The sequence below is a fragment of the Rattus rattus genome, chromosome 8 (assembly GCF_011064425.1).
Source record: "Rattus rattus isolate New Zealand chromosome 8, Rrattus_CSIRO_v1, whole genome shotgun sequence".
Classification (NCBI taxonomy): domain Eukaryota; kingdom Metazoa; phylum Chordata; class Mammalia; order Rodentia; family Muridae; genus Rattus; species Rattus rattus.
In genome coordinates this window covers 115172121-115189679 of record NC_046161.1, presented here as the reverse complement: position 1 = coordinate 115189679, position 17559 = coordinate 115172121, and the positions used below count along the sequence as shown (strand labels likewise).

The 17559-nt window shown below is 39.3% G+C and overlaps 1 protein-coding gene and 1 pseudogene across 1 annotated transcript; both read right to left on the bottom strand.

Moving 5' to 3' along the window:
• Positions 1–2269: 2269 nt before the first annotated feature.
• LOC116908122 lies at positions 2270–2662 on the bottom strand (annotated as a pseudogene).
• A 9422-nt stretch (positions 2663–12084) lies between these two features.
• Positions 12085–13206, bottom strand: Ccr2 (C-C motif chemokine receptor 2). Its single transcript, XM_032910833.1, has one exon. The coding sequence runs from the start codon at positions 13204–13206 to the stop codon at positions 12085–12087; it is 1122 nt and encodes a 373-aa protein (XP_032766724.1).
• Positions 13207–17559: the final 4353 nt, after the last annotated feature.

Sequence of the window (17559 nt, the reverse complement as noted above, 5' to 3'; positions counted from 1 at the left end):
CTTCTTTTACTCATCTTCCCCTCCCTGCCTATATTTCATACACATAATTTTTACTGTTCAGTATGACTCATCTGTGTAAACTAAAACAACTGGTTAGCAAATGAGTTTGCTATATATTTTCCTGGAAACTAAACATATTTCTCTTCCCCCACCCATATATATGGTAGCTAGTGAGATACAAAATTATGCATTTCAAGTAGGCATTTCTGAGTGCCTATTCTATGCAAGATTTGAAGGTAACATAACATCTAACTCCAAGAACATAATTTATTTGGAACCATGAAGGAATTTTCATTTAACAATGAACAGATGTGCATGATAAAATTCAGAATAATATAATAATGACATGTGACTATGTCAGATCCACTGTGTGGTTGGTGGAATTTAAAAAGAGTCAAGAAATGACAGCAGACCTAATAACACAGCACAGAGCTGCCAATAAGACACAAGAGACCCTCTGGTCTTCACTGTAAAAGCAGCAGCCTTGACTTGCAATCTATAGGAAGACAAAGGAAGCTTCAAACAGAAAAAGAATTACTTGTCCCTAAATCTACAGGAGGCAGTTTTACACATGGACCCAAGCAAGACTTCTGTAGCCAGTGTGTTAGGCTGAATAACAGTAGTTACTTCATGATTTGTTATAACAGGCTGTTGCCTTTAGTAACTCTATCTTTCTTTATTCTTGCTCCTCATTCCCAAAATATGGCTTTCTCTTTGCACTCCAGAGTATCTTGTCAGCAAGGTAGACTAATCACCAGGAGATTAATAACTCTGGCTAGCATGGGATTGTCTAACTCAAGTTCCTGGGCATGCTAATTCTGTACATAACCCCTAACTCCCATTTCCCCCTAAACCTTGGAAGGAGGGAGTTGAGGCATCAGTTTGCTTCCTTCTGTGCGACTGTCAATAAACACTGGTTTTTTTTTTTTTGGTTTTGTTTTTGTTTTTAACCAATTTGTTTCTCCTGGTGATTAATTTTCTGTAAGGTAAATGTCCAGACCTGAATTTGGTAGCAATAGGAGGCACTCACAGCAAGTTTATAGACAAACCACAACACAATAAAAACAATCTCTTAGTTACATACTCAGTAATCTTTTCAAAATAAACACAATTTAAAATCTGTATGTTTTAAAATCATTCTCTGAGGTAGACCTCTTCACTGCTGCTATACCAATGCTATAATTCTGTATGTGAATACTATTTACTCTTATTGTCACCATGTAGATCTAGGGCTTAGCTCTGTGCAGAGATAATTTAGTAGGATAGCTGAAGATTTAGGAGATCTAGCTCACCCTCCAGAGGGCAGTGTGGAACAGCTATACAGGCTCAAAAGTCACTCAGATACAGCCTCCAGTGGCCCTGGCAAGATATTTCACTTCTGAAATTCCATTGCCAATCCTGTTCAAGATGTGCTAGCAGATATGTGAAGGAATAAATGCTATGAGAGACCATGCAGTTTGGAAAGTATGCCTTGGAATAGAGCCAGGGACAGGATTGCAGTTTGCAGAAAGAAGCCCAGCTAAGCAAGGCATTACCCACTGTTAAGTGTCTGATCCAGAGGTGTGTTCCAGTCACCTCCTGGATAAGTTTGCCTCAAGTATACACAAAGAACTGAGGGACTATAGATCCATGAAGAAGTCTTCACTAGCAAATAAATGTACATTTTATGTGTATCACAACCATAGCACACTGTACTGCAGCTTGGATTTTGTTCTGTGCTCATCTCACTGCTTTGTCCATCCTAGTTTGCATGACTTTGTTCTCATATCTGTTGTACTTAGACTTCAACAAAGTAATGCTTATGGTTAGTTCGTCACTCTAGACTCAATGCCCATATGGAGTATCTCAAGCCATCTCTTCTGGGACACCAGTAAGTCTTTGAGCAAGTTCCCTATCTCTAGTCATTGTATTAATGTCCCTCTCCTTGCTTTGCTCTCATTGCCAACAGTATCACTGAACCAATATGCAGAGCATTCTTGACAAATAGGGAGATGCCAATCTTCCCTTTGAGCTCAAGGAAATTCAACAAGAATATGAGGACACAGCAACTTCATTCTAAGTCCTTATCAGTAGTAAAAATAAGCTGTGAAAACAGCAAATGAATCTTAAAAAAACAAAGTATCTAGGATTTGGGAAACAGCTCAGTGGGTAAACTGCTTACTGTGAAAGTATGAGGACCTGAGTTTGGATCCCCAGCATTCAGATTTTTTTTCAGTGATTAATCAATAGGAGATTTATTGATGCAAGAACAGAGGTATCCTTGCCGAGCTTAGTAGGAGATGCTAAATTTTCTGTCCATTTTTCCTTCTTGGATAAGTCTTTCTTTTCTGTCCCTGTCTGTTTTGATAACATAATACCAGAAGATGAGAGGTCTTAAACCTGCCACCACTCCTAAGAGTGAGTTCTTGGGAGTGGGTCTGAAATTAGGATAAACATTTGCTGATCTTGCATAGGTCCAACGAATCAAGGCAGGATCTTCGATGTGCGTTTGGCGTTTGGGGTCGTTGTACTGAAGCAGAGACTCCCGTTCAAGCCGGGCCCTTATGCTCATGCGCTCGACCTGCGCCTTTCGGGTCTCCGGAGACACGTCATACTCGGCAGGTTGAGGGTACTGGGGAGAGTGGCCAGGGGTGCAGGCTTATACTTGGAAAACGACATCTTGGCTCCCCCAGATTTTTTTTAAAGAAAAAAGTTAAATGTGGTAGTGCATACCTGTAATCCCAGTCCTGAGGGACAGAGACAGGAGGATCCTAGAGGACCACTAGCCAGACTAACAATTAGAGAGCTTTCAGTCCAGTGAAAGATGCTCTCTCAAAAACTAGGGTGAAAAATGATAGAGGGAGATGACTAATTTGAGCTCTGGCCTCCACATGTGCACATATAGGTTCATGGGCCCACAAGACAAATGTCTAATTATAACATCAACTATGCTTATTATATGTAGTAGATGGAAACAAAAATAAGAAAAACTAGCCATATTCTCATAATTTAAAAAACTAGCCTTTTAAATACGTTTCAATACTTACCCTTTCCCATGAACCTTTTAAAACTGTTCTCACACACATACCATTTTAGCATCTGGTGTGGTCTTTTTTGGTAATGTTTCCTCAATATTGTAGCACAGTAATTTACTTGTGCTCTTAAATTTTGTTTATTGGATAGGCAAAATGGGACACCTTTAGTCTTTGAGTAAGAGGTTAGCCCACTCTGCATAGTGAGTTCCAGGGCAGTTAGGTCTAAATAGTGAGACCTTATATAAAAATTTTTTTATTATGAATATATTTTTAATTGTAGTTTTAATTGAGGGCCTATATCTTATTTGTATAGCTTTTCCAATTCTGATTTGCATAGAATTATAAAACCACCATGAAGATCTGGTGATAAGGAATGTACCCTCCATATGGCCCAGGAAGGTACCCTCTATCTTGCCTACCCTGTGAGGATCATTCTAACCTTAGATAGATCAGGTGATTTTTAACTTCATGAAAAGGGAATCCCAGGTGCTTCCTTCCTCCTGCCTGGTGTCTTTAGCTCCACATCACAACATTAACTGCATTACAAAGCAGATAGAGTCTTTTTCTGTAATTTACTAACAGGAACAATGGCATGCTAACTGTCATTGTCAATGTTCTTTTGTCATATTGAGAAAAGAGTCCTTAGTACCCACAAGGCTACCTTTAGGGTAGCCAGAAACTCCTCACAGTCATTACAGAAATAAGAAAATTCACCTCACCACCTTTCAATGTCACACATTGTCATCTCTGTGACTGAACTATGATGCTTGGGTTCAATGACTCCCTGTCTTTTTACCTTCAGCCTCACACCCCTGTCATGGAAACTGGAATTGGGAGGTATTATGCTATTTTCTCATTTCTGTCTTTGTCTTCTTTATTTTGTAATGGAAAATATAACTTTCTCCCCAAGAGAATGTGCACTTGTATGCACCATGGAAAATAACAAAACATGTAAATACTAAGACAGTGTCTGCTGTATACATTCATTAGATATGTCTGGACATATTATAAACTACTTAGATGAGTTTAGAATCCTTCCCAATGTATTTGGAATCTTTATTTTAAAACTGTGTTAAGACATGAATCTAAGGCAATCTTGGAGATGGTAACAGGTTCTAAGTACCAGTTAAGGCTTACAACATGCTACTGTCACCTTGAGTGGGTCAGATCACACCTGCAGCTCTATGCATAACAGGATATTACATAAGAATCTTCTGATGACTCTGGAACCGGTAATTATAACCTGCGACTCAGGGCAAGAGTGTTAAGTGCTTCACCAATATAGAGCAAACCACTGACACTTTGGGGTTAGACACCTCTCTTAGGCTTACTAAGAAGTGACAGAACGATCACTGTGCTGTCTCATCAACTCCTCCTAATACTGTATAAATAGCCAATTAGAGGAGGACAAGATTGATGAGGCCTCTTGTCAGAGGCCAGTTCCAGTGTTCTTGTTCACTCTTGAAGGTAGCTGTAGGGAAAGAATGTCAGCAGGAGCAAGACTTGGTCTTGAGAGGCATTAGGGTTGCTTTTTAATATGAAAACATTTATTTGTCTTAAGTCTAAGTTACTTTGCAGAGGTAGCTGGCCTGCCTGTATTTCCCTCAGGGGTGGGGGGGGGGGGGGGGGGGTATTAAGCAAAGTAACCTTTGTTCTTATCTCCTGAGGAACTTTGGGGTTCAAACTGAAAGTGAAAGACACAGGGAACAAAAGGGGAATCATTGAAAAGTGATTTTAAGTTTTATTTTTAAGTTTTTCTCCAAAAATTTCTCTTCTCCAAAAACTATAAAAATTCTCCAAAAAGTTTCTCTTAATTTCTAAGTTCCTTTTAATTTCTAAATTATTCTACTCTGCTGTTCTGATGTAATAATGCCATGCAACGTTACCTTTTCTAATTACCTTTATACCTTTTCTAATGGAATGGATCACATTTTTTCCAAGCATCCTTTTTAGTTGTTGTTTACAAAAGTTCACTAAAAGTTCAAACATAAATTCAAATCATAAATTAAATAAGAAGTTTACAGCAAAGAATGTTTGCTTATGTTCCCATTAAGACTAGACATTAATTATCTGTCATTAGCTCTACAGGTTCATGGAGAGTTAAACTAAGCTATCATTGAAGTTTTGTATAGATAAACCCAGTCAATATTTCATCTTCTGTCCTTGTACCTACAATAAATCATTAGTTCCTTTTTATAACCTTAGGTTGTTTTTCGACCTCTTGTAAAGTAAGTAGTAAATGCCTTCTTTCTACCTCAGAAGAAATTAACTGATGACACTTGAAGACTGGCCGAGTTTCATGTCAGAAAGGGCTTTAACAGCACTCCTGTTATAAAGGGCTCAATAATTACTGGTATGCTTTCAGGAATTCTTATAGGATCATAATTGAGATTTAAGAAGTAATCTATTTGTCTACATAGCATCACTACAGGACTACATTTTGTTTGATCTACAGAAATCTGCTCAAAAGGGTGGGCTAGTGATTGTCATATATATATACACAAAAGGACAATCATATTAACAGTAGGAATCTTTCCTAAAATGTAGTCCCTTTGGCCTTGCCTAAAAGGGCTCATCCACCATAGTTTCACAGTCTTCAGTGAACCGTCTCAGGACGATCACCTGCTAGTTTTTAATCTTCTCTTAGATGGCTCCTGAAAGTCCTTCCCTTCAGATCTAGGTGGAAAATTAGAAATAGTGGCTTATGATAGGGAAGGGTTGCATTTCTTATACCACAGTTCTTCATAAGGCAGTTGTTCAGCTAGACAGGGAACCAAGGGATGGAATTGGAGGTGGGAGATAGATGCTGGGAATATAAATGAAGAAGCAAAGCTATCTCAATACTGCATGTTCACTATGTTGCATGGCTATCAAAGGAGGCAGCAAGTCTACAGTTGTATTGAGAGCCCACTAACACGGATAGGTAATATTATCACTCAATGAAATGGTGGATTGGAAGAAGCCCAGTTGAAGAAAATCTTTCATATCTAATAGGAGTCATGGTGATCATCACTAGTTCTGGATCCTCTGAAGAAAGGACAAATTAGTGTTCATCTTTCTGGGCATCTTTGTCAACATAAAAGGGCCTGTGGCAGAGAACAGCTATGTAAACACATGTGTGCCCTTCTCCTGGCCATATCCTCTTTCTTTGTGGCTAGCCTATTCCTGGAAAGGAGAAGCACAGGAGGTCGCCTTGAGGCAGACCACAAACCAGGGCTGAAGATAGGGGTGGAGTTGAGACAGAAAAGGCAGAACCCATACTTGCCTTTGGCTTTCAGAATCCAATTGACTCTAAGGACCAATTGAACTTTATTCAAGAGAAAGAAAACTATTTCATATTGCACATAGATTACACTAAAAGGTTTAATAGTCACTGTCAATGAACCAAAAATTACTCAGCTGATGTGGAACAAACTTTATGCTGGGGCCAGCAGGGATACAGGTCTTGATTTATCTAAACACAACACACACACACACACACACACACACACACACACACACACACACACACACACACAAACACTACATGCCACACCATAACAGAACCTTCTCAATGTTACATATAATACATGTGGTGGTTTGAATAAGAATGGCTTCTCATAAGCTCATAGATTTGAGTGCTTGGTCACCAGGGATCAGCACCACTTGAAAGGATTAGGAGTTGTGGTCTTGTTGGAGTAGGTGTGGCCTTTTTTAGAGTAAATTTGTGATTATGGGGGTGGGAGTTGAGGTTTCAAGGGGCCAAGCAAGGTTCAGTGTCTTGCTCTTCCTTCTGCCTGTGGATCTAGATCTAGAGCTCTCAGCTACTTCTTCAGCACTGTGTCTGCATGCTGCCGTGTGCCCCACCATGATCTTAATGGACTAAACCTCTGAAACTATAAGCAAATCCCAATTAAATGCTTTCCTTTAAAAGAGATTGTCATGCTTATGTTATCACTTAACTTTAATAGAACAGTTACTAAGACAAAAGTTGGTACCAAGGAGCAAAGTATTCTATGAGAAGCCTAACCATGATGCTTGTTGGCAGAATGTGGACTTTGGGATTTTGGATTAGGAAAGTAATTGAATGCTTTAAGTGGGGTTTAATGGGACATATAACTAGGAGTGTGGAAGATGGTGATGGTGAGAGCAGTATAGATTATGACAGCCCGACTCAAAAGGATTCAGAGACTATCAGTAAGTGTCCTAAAGATTGTTCTTGTAATATTTTGACAAATAATGTGGCTGATTTATTTCCCTTCCCCCCCCAAATATACCTAAGGCTAAACTGAAGAGTTTTAGATTAATAGTGTTGGTAGTGTAGCCTAATATTGACTATGTAGGGTGGTGATTAGTGGTCACTCTTATGTAGCTCTATAATGAAAAGGAGCAAGCCAAACAAAGAAAAACTCCTAAAAATGTATACTTTGGGGAGGAAAAAGAAGATCAGAAAGTGTAATGGAGTTAAGTCCAGTACTCAAAGGGATAAAAACTGTAAACAAATACCTGATAATACATGAAATAAAGGAATTGGTGTGGACATGACCCCAGCCAGCTAAGCTCCCAGCTTGTGAAAGGAAGGAAAGAAAAGCTTAAGCAATAAAGGAATCAACAACAGAAAGCAGGTAAATATATGATCAAACAAGGGGATGTGGTATCCAACCATAGCAAGTAGAATTTAGAATTTAGCAGCTTTGGCCATGTGGTTCTGGTTTTAGAGGCAAGGATACAAGAAAGGAGTTAAGAATCTCCCTCCATGACTAAGAAAAGCCACTAATGTCAGGTATATATCAGAGTGTATCCCTGCATGGCCCAGAAAGGCCAGCACATGAAGCTGGACTCTGTTGAAGACTCTAAGATGTTGGAAATGACAGTCATGGGATTTCTGCCAAGGAGCGCTGCTAACAGGTTATGGAAACAAGACCAAGAGAGAGAAGTATATTGAAGGCAACAAAGCTGAAAGGAGTTGAAGATCTAAAGAACATGTCGACATCAGACATGAAGGTGCAGAGTTTGGGGTTTATCCTGCTGATTTTTGGTCTTGCTTTTGTCCAGCATTCCCTCACTATGCTCTCTTTCCTCCCTTTTGGAATGGTAATGTATATTCTGTACCATTGTATGTTAGCAATATGTGATCTGCATTTTCATTTCAATTTTATAAGAGTTACAGTTAGGAGATTTCCTTGAGTCTCAGAATACTTTGAATTTTGGAATTTTAAACAGTGTTGTGATAGACTGTGAAGACTTTTGAAGTTGAACTGAATATGTTTTTGCATTACGCTATGGTGACAAGCTTATGGAAGCCAGGGAGCAGATTGTGATAATTTGAATGAAAATGGCTCCCCATAGGCTCATAGATTTGAATATGTAGTTTCCAGGGAGTGGCACTATTTGAAAGTATTAGGAGATGTTCTTTGTTGGGGGGGAAATGTGTCACTAGACAGGGTCTTTGAGGTTTCAAGGACCCAAGCCAGGCCCAATGTCTTGCTCTTCCTGCTGCCTATGGATTTGGATATAGATCTCTCAGCTACTTCATCAGCATTGTGCATGCTGCCATGCTCCCTGCCACTCTGACAATAGACTAAGCCTCTGAAACTGTAAGCAAGCCCAAATTAAGTGCTTTATAAGATTGCCATGGTCATAGTATTTCTTCGCAGCAATAGAACAAGGACAAAGACAATATACCAAAGTGTACATATCTTCTAACAAATTATAACCTCTTTTGGTCACTCCCTAAACCTATGCCCATTCTTTTTCCACTATTTTCCTGAGCAGCCTTGCAGAATCACTCATAGCCCAGACTCCTTATCTCCCATGATGTATTTCCCTCCAGATACCTGGGTAGTCATCCTTGCTGGATAATCTCATTTGAAACAATTTCATTTGTTAGAGAAGTCTAAATAATGAGTAAAAGCAGGAAAAGGACAGGTTTTAATGGAGTCCTTGCAGGCAGCTGCAGAGCCCTCTGCACATGCTTAGCCTCTCCTTTGACAGCACAGGCAAAAGGCCATTTTCCCCACTATTTCCACTTTCTTCCAACTTTCCACTCAAAGCTTCTCCTCAGATGAGTTTAGAGCTCACCTTTGGAAACATATGGCAGGAAATTCTTGCAAGGCAGTTTATTCTGTGGCAAGAAAATCCTATTTTAGATGTTCATATTGTGATACATGGCCATCATTGAGTTAGTCCCCAACGTCTGGGTTCTCAGAAAAGTTCTATATACTCTTCTTTCCCTATGTCTGTGTGATCATATCTGAGCCCTCTGTACCTATTGTCTGTCTACAGGGACCTGGGCTGTAAGGTCTAAAGAATATGAAGATCATGGCAATGACACCCATTTCCATATTACCCCCCTAATCTGTAGACTCACAGTCTGCTTGTCATACTGCATGCCACAGTAGAAAAACATTATTTTAATAAGTATCCTGTCCATGTGTATTGGTCAGCATTGTATTTAACAAATAGCCTATCAAAGTGGACATGAATTTCTTGCTCCTCTTCTCCATGGCTGTTGTCCTGGCTTCAATCCTCATACCTGCTTACTCACCAAGATGTAGGGCTACATTTTGCTGAAAAGAGGATCAGCACAGCCTTGCTGGGGCTATAATTGGAAGATATCGATGTCATTTGTCTTGGTCTTCTAGCACACTAGCTACAGAAGGGTGTTTAGCCTGAAAGGCAACCTTTCCATCAAGTACCAGGTATATATAATTGTAAAGTAGTACAGGGAAAGAGTAGTGTAGTTATGAAGAAAATAGTCAACCATATTGGTATAACAAAACATATGCTTGTTTCTTTTTAATATTTCTAGAGGTATAGATAGAGCATTGGTTTATTTCTAAATCACAAGTTTACAGATATTTGCATCTCATTGTCTTTAAAATAAAACTGTTAGGCTATCTGAAGGTGATACTCTTATCCCCTACTCCTTTCAGAAACTTCTTCTCATCATGTGGTAGCAAAGCCAGACCACAATGACTCTCAGCTCCCAGGTTGTCTGTTTCTTTGTTTCTTGCTTCTTTTAGATAATAAATGCATTAGTGCACAGGGAAGAATATTTTTGGCTCAATTCAGGGAAGATATTTCTCTTATGAGAAGGAGTTTCTCTAACTTTTCTCCTTTTTAAATTTATTTTTAATGCTTTGATAAGAGGCTGATTTGACTTGGGAGTTCCCACTCACTCAAAGGACAATCTGTCACCAAGATCACATTTAAAAAAAAAAATCCAAAGGAGTTTGGAGAAACCAAGCCTGAAAGAACAAGTACACCACTTTCATGAACACGTGACATCTATGCAGCATCTAGGATCCAGATGGCTTAGAGTCTAAATCACCATGGTTGGGTAAGCCCACATACCACAAACCCCAAGTCCCTGCCAATCCTGAGCTATCTATGTTAGTTCATATGCTCAAAGTCAAAATTTTTTTCTATAACTAATGGACTATTTTCAAGCTTGGCAAGTTACAGAGGTACTTCATCATATTTAAAAGTTAAAGTTTTCAGTCTTGATTTTATTTTTTCTATTTTCAATTTTTAAATATTTAAATTATGTTTATATCCAAAAATAAGGCTTTGGAAGATAGTCTATGACACACTTTTCCCCATTCTATCTATAGTCGTTTTTATTCAGGCTTATTGTTCCTGGTAATTAAGGTATGTTCCCAAGTATTATTTTCAAAGCAAGGATTTCTGTCCATGCTTCATCCAGTCTCGTTTTACCCACAAAGACCTAACATAACAGGTTTTTTTCTCTTCTTAAACTATCCAGGCTTCCAGATTTGGCTCTCCCATGCACACCTTTCCCAGGTGGAAGCTAAGAGATAAAGGCTATGAGGAAGAAGCAAGTGAAAAGGTAGATGAGAGGCAGAAAAATAGCAGCAAAAATATAAAACAAGTTTATATCCAGACAGAAACCTTTCCTTGGTGCTGAGACATCCATTTTGCTTCTGATTCTATGTGGTTCTAAACATACCACTTCTATCGTCCCACAAATCCCTGCCTTTTTGCTGTAGCCCTCTATGCCTGGTAGAGGGACTGGTTTTTCTCCTCATTCTTGGTCATTCACTATCTCCAGCTCTGCTCTCCCTGGGAAGATCAAACAAGAGCCCTTATTATTTTTAGGCGAATCACTAACAATGCATATTTTATAAACAATAATTTTATAAACATCATGCAAGGAGCCATGGCTTGAGAAACATGTAAACAGTGGAGTTTGATATTGAAAAGATTTTCCATGTCATAGATAAAAAATAACAAAGCAAAAATGTGTAGTACAATTATATATAAAAGGACCATGGGACTCAAATGAAGTTCCCAACAATTAGTTTCCAGATTTCCCACAACCTGATAAAGCCTTCAAATTAAACACAGGTGGGAGAAGAAGCCAAAGACCAGGACGTTTCTTTCCAAATGAGAAGGCCCCTGTTCACTTTCGTCTCCATCTTCACTCAGGATCAACTGCATATCTCTTCTTCCTTCTCACTCAGTCCTGATAGCCTCACACCTTCCTTTCTATACATTCCATGTCTTTCTTGTTAAATTAGGGCAAAACATGATGAAGACTGGTAAAACAGTATTGCTACAAGGCAATGAGGCTCTTCATAGGGACAGAGTTCACTAGACACTGAAGAATCTATCAATGATTGTTCTAGAATATTTTCCAAACATGTATTATATATACAAGAAGAGATATGGTTTAGTTGTGATATAATCCTAAGGTTCTGGGAACCTGATTTAAAGGTCTCTATTGTTCAATATATCTATGAGCAGTGGTTCACAACCTTCTTAATCCTGTGATCCTTTAATACAGTTCCTCATGTTGTGGTGATCCCCAACCATAAAATTATTTTTGTTGCTACTTCATAGCTGTAATATTGCTACTGTCATGAGTTATAATGTGTGTGTGTGTGTGTGTGTGTGTGTGTGTGTGTGTGTGTTTTCTGATGGTTTTAAGTGACCTCTGTGAAAGGGTCATTTGACTTCCCCAAAGGAATCATGACCAAAAGTAAGAATCATTGTCTTTGAGGTTTGTTACTATATACAAACTCTCCCCTCCTTTCCTGCTTAAAAAAGGGGGGGGCTGCTACTTACTTTACAACCCAACTGAGACTTCTTGCTCCCCAGTAGAAGGGGTAAATGTTGAGCTCACTCGGTCTGCTGTCTCCCTATAGAAAACTGGGCATTGTTTGCAGAGATTTTTGGCAATGTGCTTTCTGAAAAATATGGAGAGATACCTTCGGAACTTCTCACCAACAAAGGCATAAATGATAGGATTAACGCAGCAGTGTGTCATTCCAAGAGTCTCTGTCACCTGCATGGCCTGGTCTAAGTGCATGTCAACCACACAGTTACTCATTCCCAAGAATTCCTGGAAGGTGGTCAGGAAGAGAACAATATTGTATGGAGTCCAGAAGAGAAAGTAGACAATCATGATGGCAAAGATGAGCCTCACAGCCCTATGCCTCTTTTTCTCATTCCTACAGCGAAACAGGGTGTGGAGGATTCCTGAGTAGCAGATGACCATGACAAGTAGGGGCAGGATCAAACTCAAGATATTCCTCATTATTGTTTGGAAATTCTTCCAGATTGTTGGAAAATAAGGGCCACAAGTGTGCTGATCATCTTCTTGTTCAGATTTAGTAAATATGATTCCTGGTAGAGAGGCAAACACAGCCACCACCCAAGTGACTACACTTGTTATTACCCCAAAGGTAACTGTCCTGGCTTTTAAAGCAAAGACAGCATGGACAATAGCCAAATATCTATCAATTGTCAGTAGGATAATGAAGAAGATTCCACCAAAATACCCAATGTGATAAAGCCCTGTGAATACTTTGCACATTATATTCCCAAAGACCCACTCATTTGCAGCATAGTGAGCCCAGAATGGGAGTGTGAGCAGGAAGAGCAGGTCAGAGATGGCCAGGTTGAACAGGTAGATATCAGTCATGCTCTTCAGCTTTTTACAGCTTATCAGAATTATAATGACCAACATGTTGCCCACAAAACCAAAGATGAATACCAGGGAGTAGAGTGGGGGCAGGATCCAAGCTCCAATTTGCTTCACACTGGTTTTATGACAAGGTTCACCATCTTCATAGTCATACGGTGTGGTGGCCCCTTCATCAAGCTCTTGGCTACTTCTTGGAAATAGAGAATGAGATGTTGATAGTATGCCATGGATGAACTGAGGTAACATATTACTGTCTTCCATTTCCTTTGATTCTGTGGACAGAGAACAAAATGATTACTTGTAATGCAAATGCCACATTCCTTAATTCAATTAGCCTTGCTCCACTTAAGCAGCATCCGTGTCTTTGGTTTCTCCTTTATAGTCATCTTCTTGACCCCCTGTGTACATCACTTTTCTTTTATTCCTAACAGAAGTCACAACTTGTCAACTCTGCGACCATTTCCTTAACATTCTTGGAATTCCCTGGTGAGCATGTTTCTCAATGTAAGGCTACAAGGGCGCATGTCTTTATTTACTACTTCTCTGTGTGTGGTGATCTTCTCTGGGGATTCATGACCAAAAAGATGTAATTAGAATTTGCTAGGAGGTTTCTAGGAAGTTTCTTCCACAACAAAAGAGATACAGAAGAGACACTGATGGCCCTTTCTCCTATTTCAACTTGTGTAATATAAGCTTCATGTTTGGGACTATACACAAAAGACCTAGCCATTGTACACAAGCCATACAGAGGGCACACTTTCTGACTTTTCATTTCAGAAAGAAAATAAACCATTATAAATTGCATCATCTATTCCTTGCAGCCAAAGCATTCTAATAACCATCTCAACTTTTGTCTCTACCTTCCTCTCATACTTCTTTTGACAAGGTTGCAATGATAATTCAATGTTCAAATGCTTTAACTCCGTTCCAAATTCTTTTCATTGAGCATGAATTTCCCCAGTCAGAACTCTTTTTAAGGGGCTGAGAAATTGCTCAGTGGTCAAAGGCACTTACTGCTCTTGCAGAGAGCCCAAGTTGATTTCCTATACCCACAGCAGGGAGCTCAGAATCACCTGTAATTCCAGTTTTAGGGGATCAGATCTTTCACTTTTTGACCTCCATGGAAACCTGCACACACTTAAGTCACATAAACTGTAGTGGGCACAGATACTTACACAAAATAAGTAAACAGATAAATCTTTAAAAATTTTGTTTTTAGTTTCTAGAAAGACATTCCTACGTGACTGCTTATTAATATTTCAGTGACATTTCCCTTCACACTTTATAAAACCTCTAGGCACTGCACTTGGCTTTTGCCCACTTTTATCTTTTTTTCTTTTTATTCTTGCTCCAAAATTCTTCTAATTCAGATTTATATCTGAATTATATCAGCTAATATCAGGATTTTGACTCTCCTATATGCTTATGTTTTCCAAGGCTCTGTGTTCAAGTTCCACCTTCTCTGAAACATCAGAGTTTAATTTTTCACATTTGATAGTATCTCTCCATAAATGTGTCTACACAGTCAATATTAATTTAGCATCTGCTATGACTTATACATGAAGTGGATACACATGCACTGCTGTAAATATTTGGAGGTCAGAAGACAATCTGCTCTTTCCCTCCTATATAAGCTACAGGGATTGGAACTCAGGTCACTAGGTTTTCACAGCAAGTATTTGACACAGGAATCGTTTTACTGACCAAATTATGAGATCTTCATCTTAGTTATTATCATCTATTAAAGTTTATAAGTAGAAATCTCTGGTATTATTCCAAATCATTCCTCTTCAGAAAATTAAAGGTTGTCCATCAGAACCAACTAGATTAGATTCAAATCCTGCCTCCAAATTAGATGACTAGACAGATGATCCAGCAGTTAAGAAGAGTACCTACTGTTTTTGCAGATGACTCAAGTTCAGTTCCTAGCACTTGTGGTGAATCCAATGTCCTTTTCTGGTCTTTGCAGGCAGCTGAACTCACATGGCATTTACTAATGAAGACACACACAAACATATAAAATAAGTAAAAGTAAAATAAAAAACTTCTGCCTCTAATAGGAAAGCTGAGTAATTTAAAGTCAAACATCTGTTTTCCTGCATAAAAACTAAGTTGCTGTGAAGTCCACCAGAGGTGAATGTTCTGTGTTAGAATTGTATCATAGGAATTCTACCCCTATGTTTTTTTCGAAATCATCCCCTCTGCCCTCTATGAGCTGCTAGTTTCTTATCTCATCTGCTACTCACTTCATATTGATCTTTCCTCCACCCATAGCTCATCCCTCTCATTCTGTCTGCCCTAACAGTTAACATTGCATAGGCACTCCTCAGCCTGAAACCCCCAATAGCCACAGGACTTGGATGTGGTGGGACTTCAGAGTGGTTGATCAGCACTCACATTCCCAGTCCTGTGCACACCCACAACTGTCTTCTCTACATTTCCTCCGAACTCACCACTTCCTTTATGCCTCAGTGATTTACTCTGTGCTTGTCCCTTAGCCTAAAATGACTCCTATTCATTCTACCTCCTACTTAAATTCCCCTTCTCTTGTGAGGCCTACTCTCTGGTAAATCACTCTGCTCTTGTGAAATTTAAGTAACCACTTATCATGCTATCTTTTATATACCATGCACTCCTCTGAGGTTAAGGAGTGGCAATGTTTTTAATCTCTGACTCTGTAATTTTATGTGGCTAAAAGAGTAACCAGTAAATGCTCACTGAAAAAGTACACAAAAGTCTATAATTATAAGATTATAAAATGTAGCATCAGTAGATTTGATTGTTACGACTGCTTTTTCCTGTTAGTGACTATAAATTTGTTTTTATCCACCTATATAGCACAGCGCTTCTTCCATCCCTTAAGTGGTAGCCAAATGAAGCTTGCATTTCACATCACTGAGCCATATCACTAGACTGAAGAAACTAAATGAGATCTTTGATGAAAATCAAGAAGAAAATGCATGTGCCTGAAGAATTACACTGCACTAAGTTCTGGTCTGTTCTGAATTCCAGCCATTATGGAAAATACTAGGCAAATGCTAATTCATCTATCCCTATGTATGGCACATAGCCAGCACTTAGTTCCTACTACACTGAACTACACTGAACAGTCTAGAAAGTGTGTATCACTTAGGGCATTAAGACATAGCTAGCACCCAGGACTGTAGGAAAGCTGCCTCCCAAAAGAAAAAAAAAAGAGATGATGGGGAGAGGGAAGCAGGGAGAAAGGAGGGGAGAGAAGGAGGAGAGAGGAAGAGAGGGAGGAAAGAGGGAGGAGAAAGAGAGAGAGAGAGAGAGAGAGAGAGAGAGAGAGAGAGAGAGAGAGAGAGAGAGAGAGAGAGATCTTTTGGTCTGTGTGGCTCTCATGAGGAGAGACAAGGGCCAAATTAGAAGGCATAGATGGACTAGAGGTAAAAGATTTCATGGCATGAAGTTCAAGAAATGTAAGCCCCTGCATGCTAAGAGGGACAGAGTAAGCCTGTGGGTGCCTTGAAGATGATTGTCCCCTTTTATCACCTGATCCCAAAAGAATGGTCCCACCCAGCAACACCCTCATTTCTGCACTGACTCTAGGGTCTTTCTAATGTTTATTGGTGCACATTACACTCTCTTGTCTCCCAAAAAATTGATCCTTGCCTCCAGGTGCACAGGTTGTACAATACTTCAGGCTATCTCTCTAGTACCCTGCACTTCAAGCTTGAGCTTAACATTCATAAAGTCATGGAGAAATCACGACTCACCTAGCATGGCTTCTTTATGATGGCTCTGGTATCTCAGGCGTCTCAGTAACAGATCTGGAGGTACAAACTTGGTGTGCAAAAGTAGGAAATAAAGCTTCCTGCAGAAAGAGAAGGCGGAGATAAGAGTAAGTGATGGTAAAGATTTGAAAAAAAAAAAAAAGCCCAACACAAAAGATCTACAGTTCTTCTTTTCCAACCAGGAGTGTTGTATGCTGGGCTGAGGTCTCTACAGGATTAATTTTGAAATCTTGGTATTATGCAATTCTGAGTGTGAGTTAGCCACGCCCTGTCCCCCTGCTTCGGTATATTTCAGCTCAGGGCTTCTTTATCATATAGGTCTTCCATAGCTTTTCCACTCTCTGTTCTCTTCTCTGTGCTAATTGGCATAATCTAAGTGCAATAGAACCTATCACTCTCAGAGAATAAATGCTAATGAGGCCATTGGTCATAGTGAATAAAATGCGGAGACGTTTCACTGAGACTTGCGTGTTGCTTTCAAAGTGTTGTGAATTGGAATCCGGTTACAAATACCACTTAAATAAAGCTTCTAAGGAAGGGGTATGTGTAGTGAGCTTTTGCATTAAAAATAGTTTTAGCAGGCGGAGCTCTGTTATTATTATTCTGATAGGTTACTTTCCTCTGAAAGACGCTTTGTTTAAAACAAAACTTACACCACAAAGCACCTACTTAGGAATGTTCTGAATTCTGCAAACTTTGACAGAGTTATCTGAGCTGGTCTCTGGAATTCTGCAGAAAGAACAGACCTGGAAGTCAGGATCTTCTAAGCTTTGATTTCCCCCACAAAGATGAATCATAAGAGCTCTTGGGGCCTTGGATGGGTAAACAGATACAAAACTGCTTATGAAAAAACTAG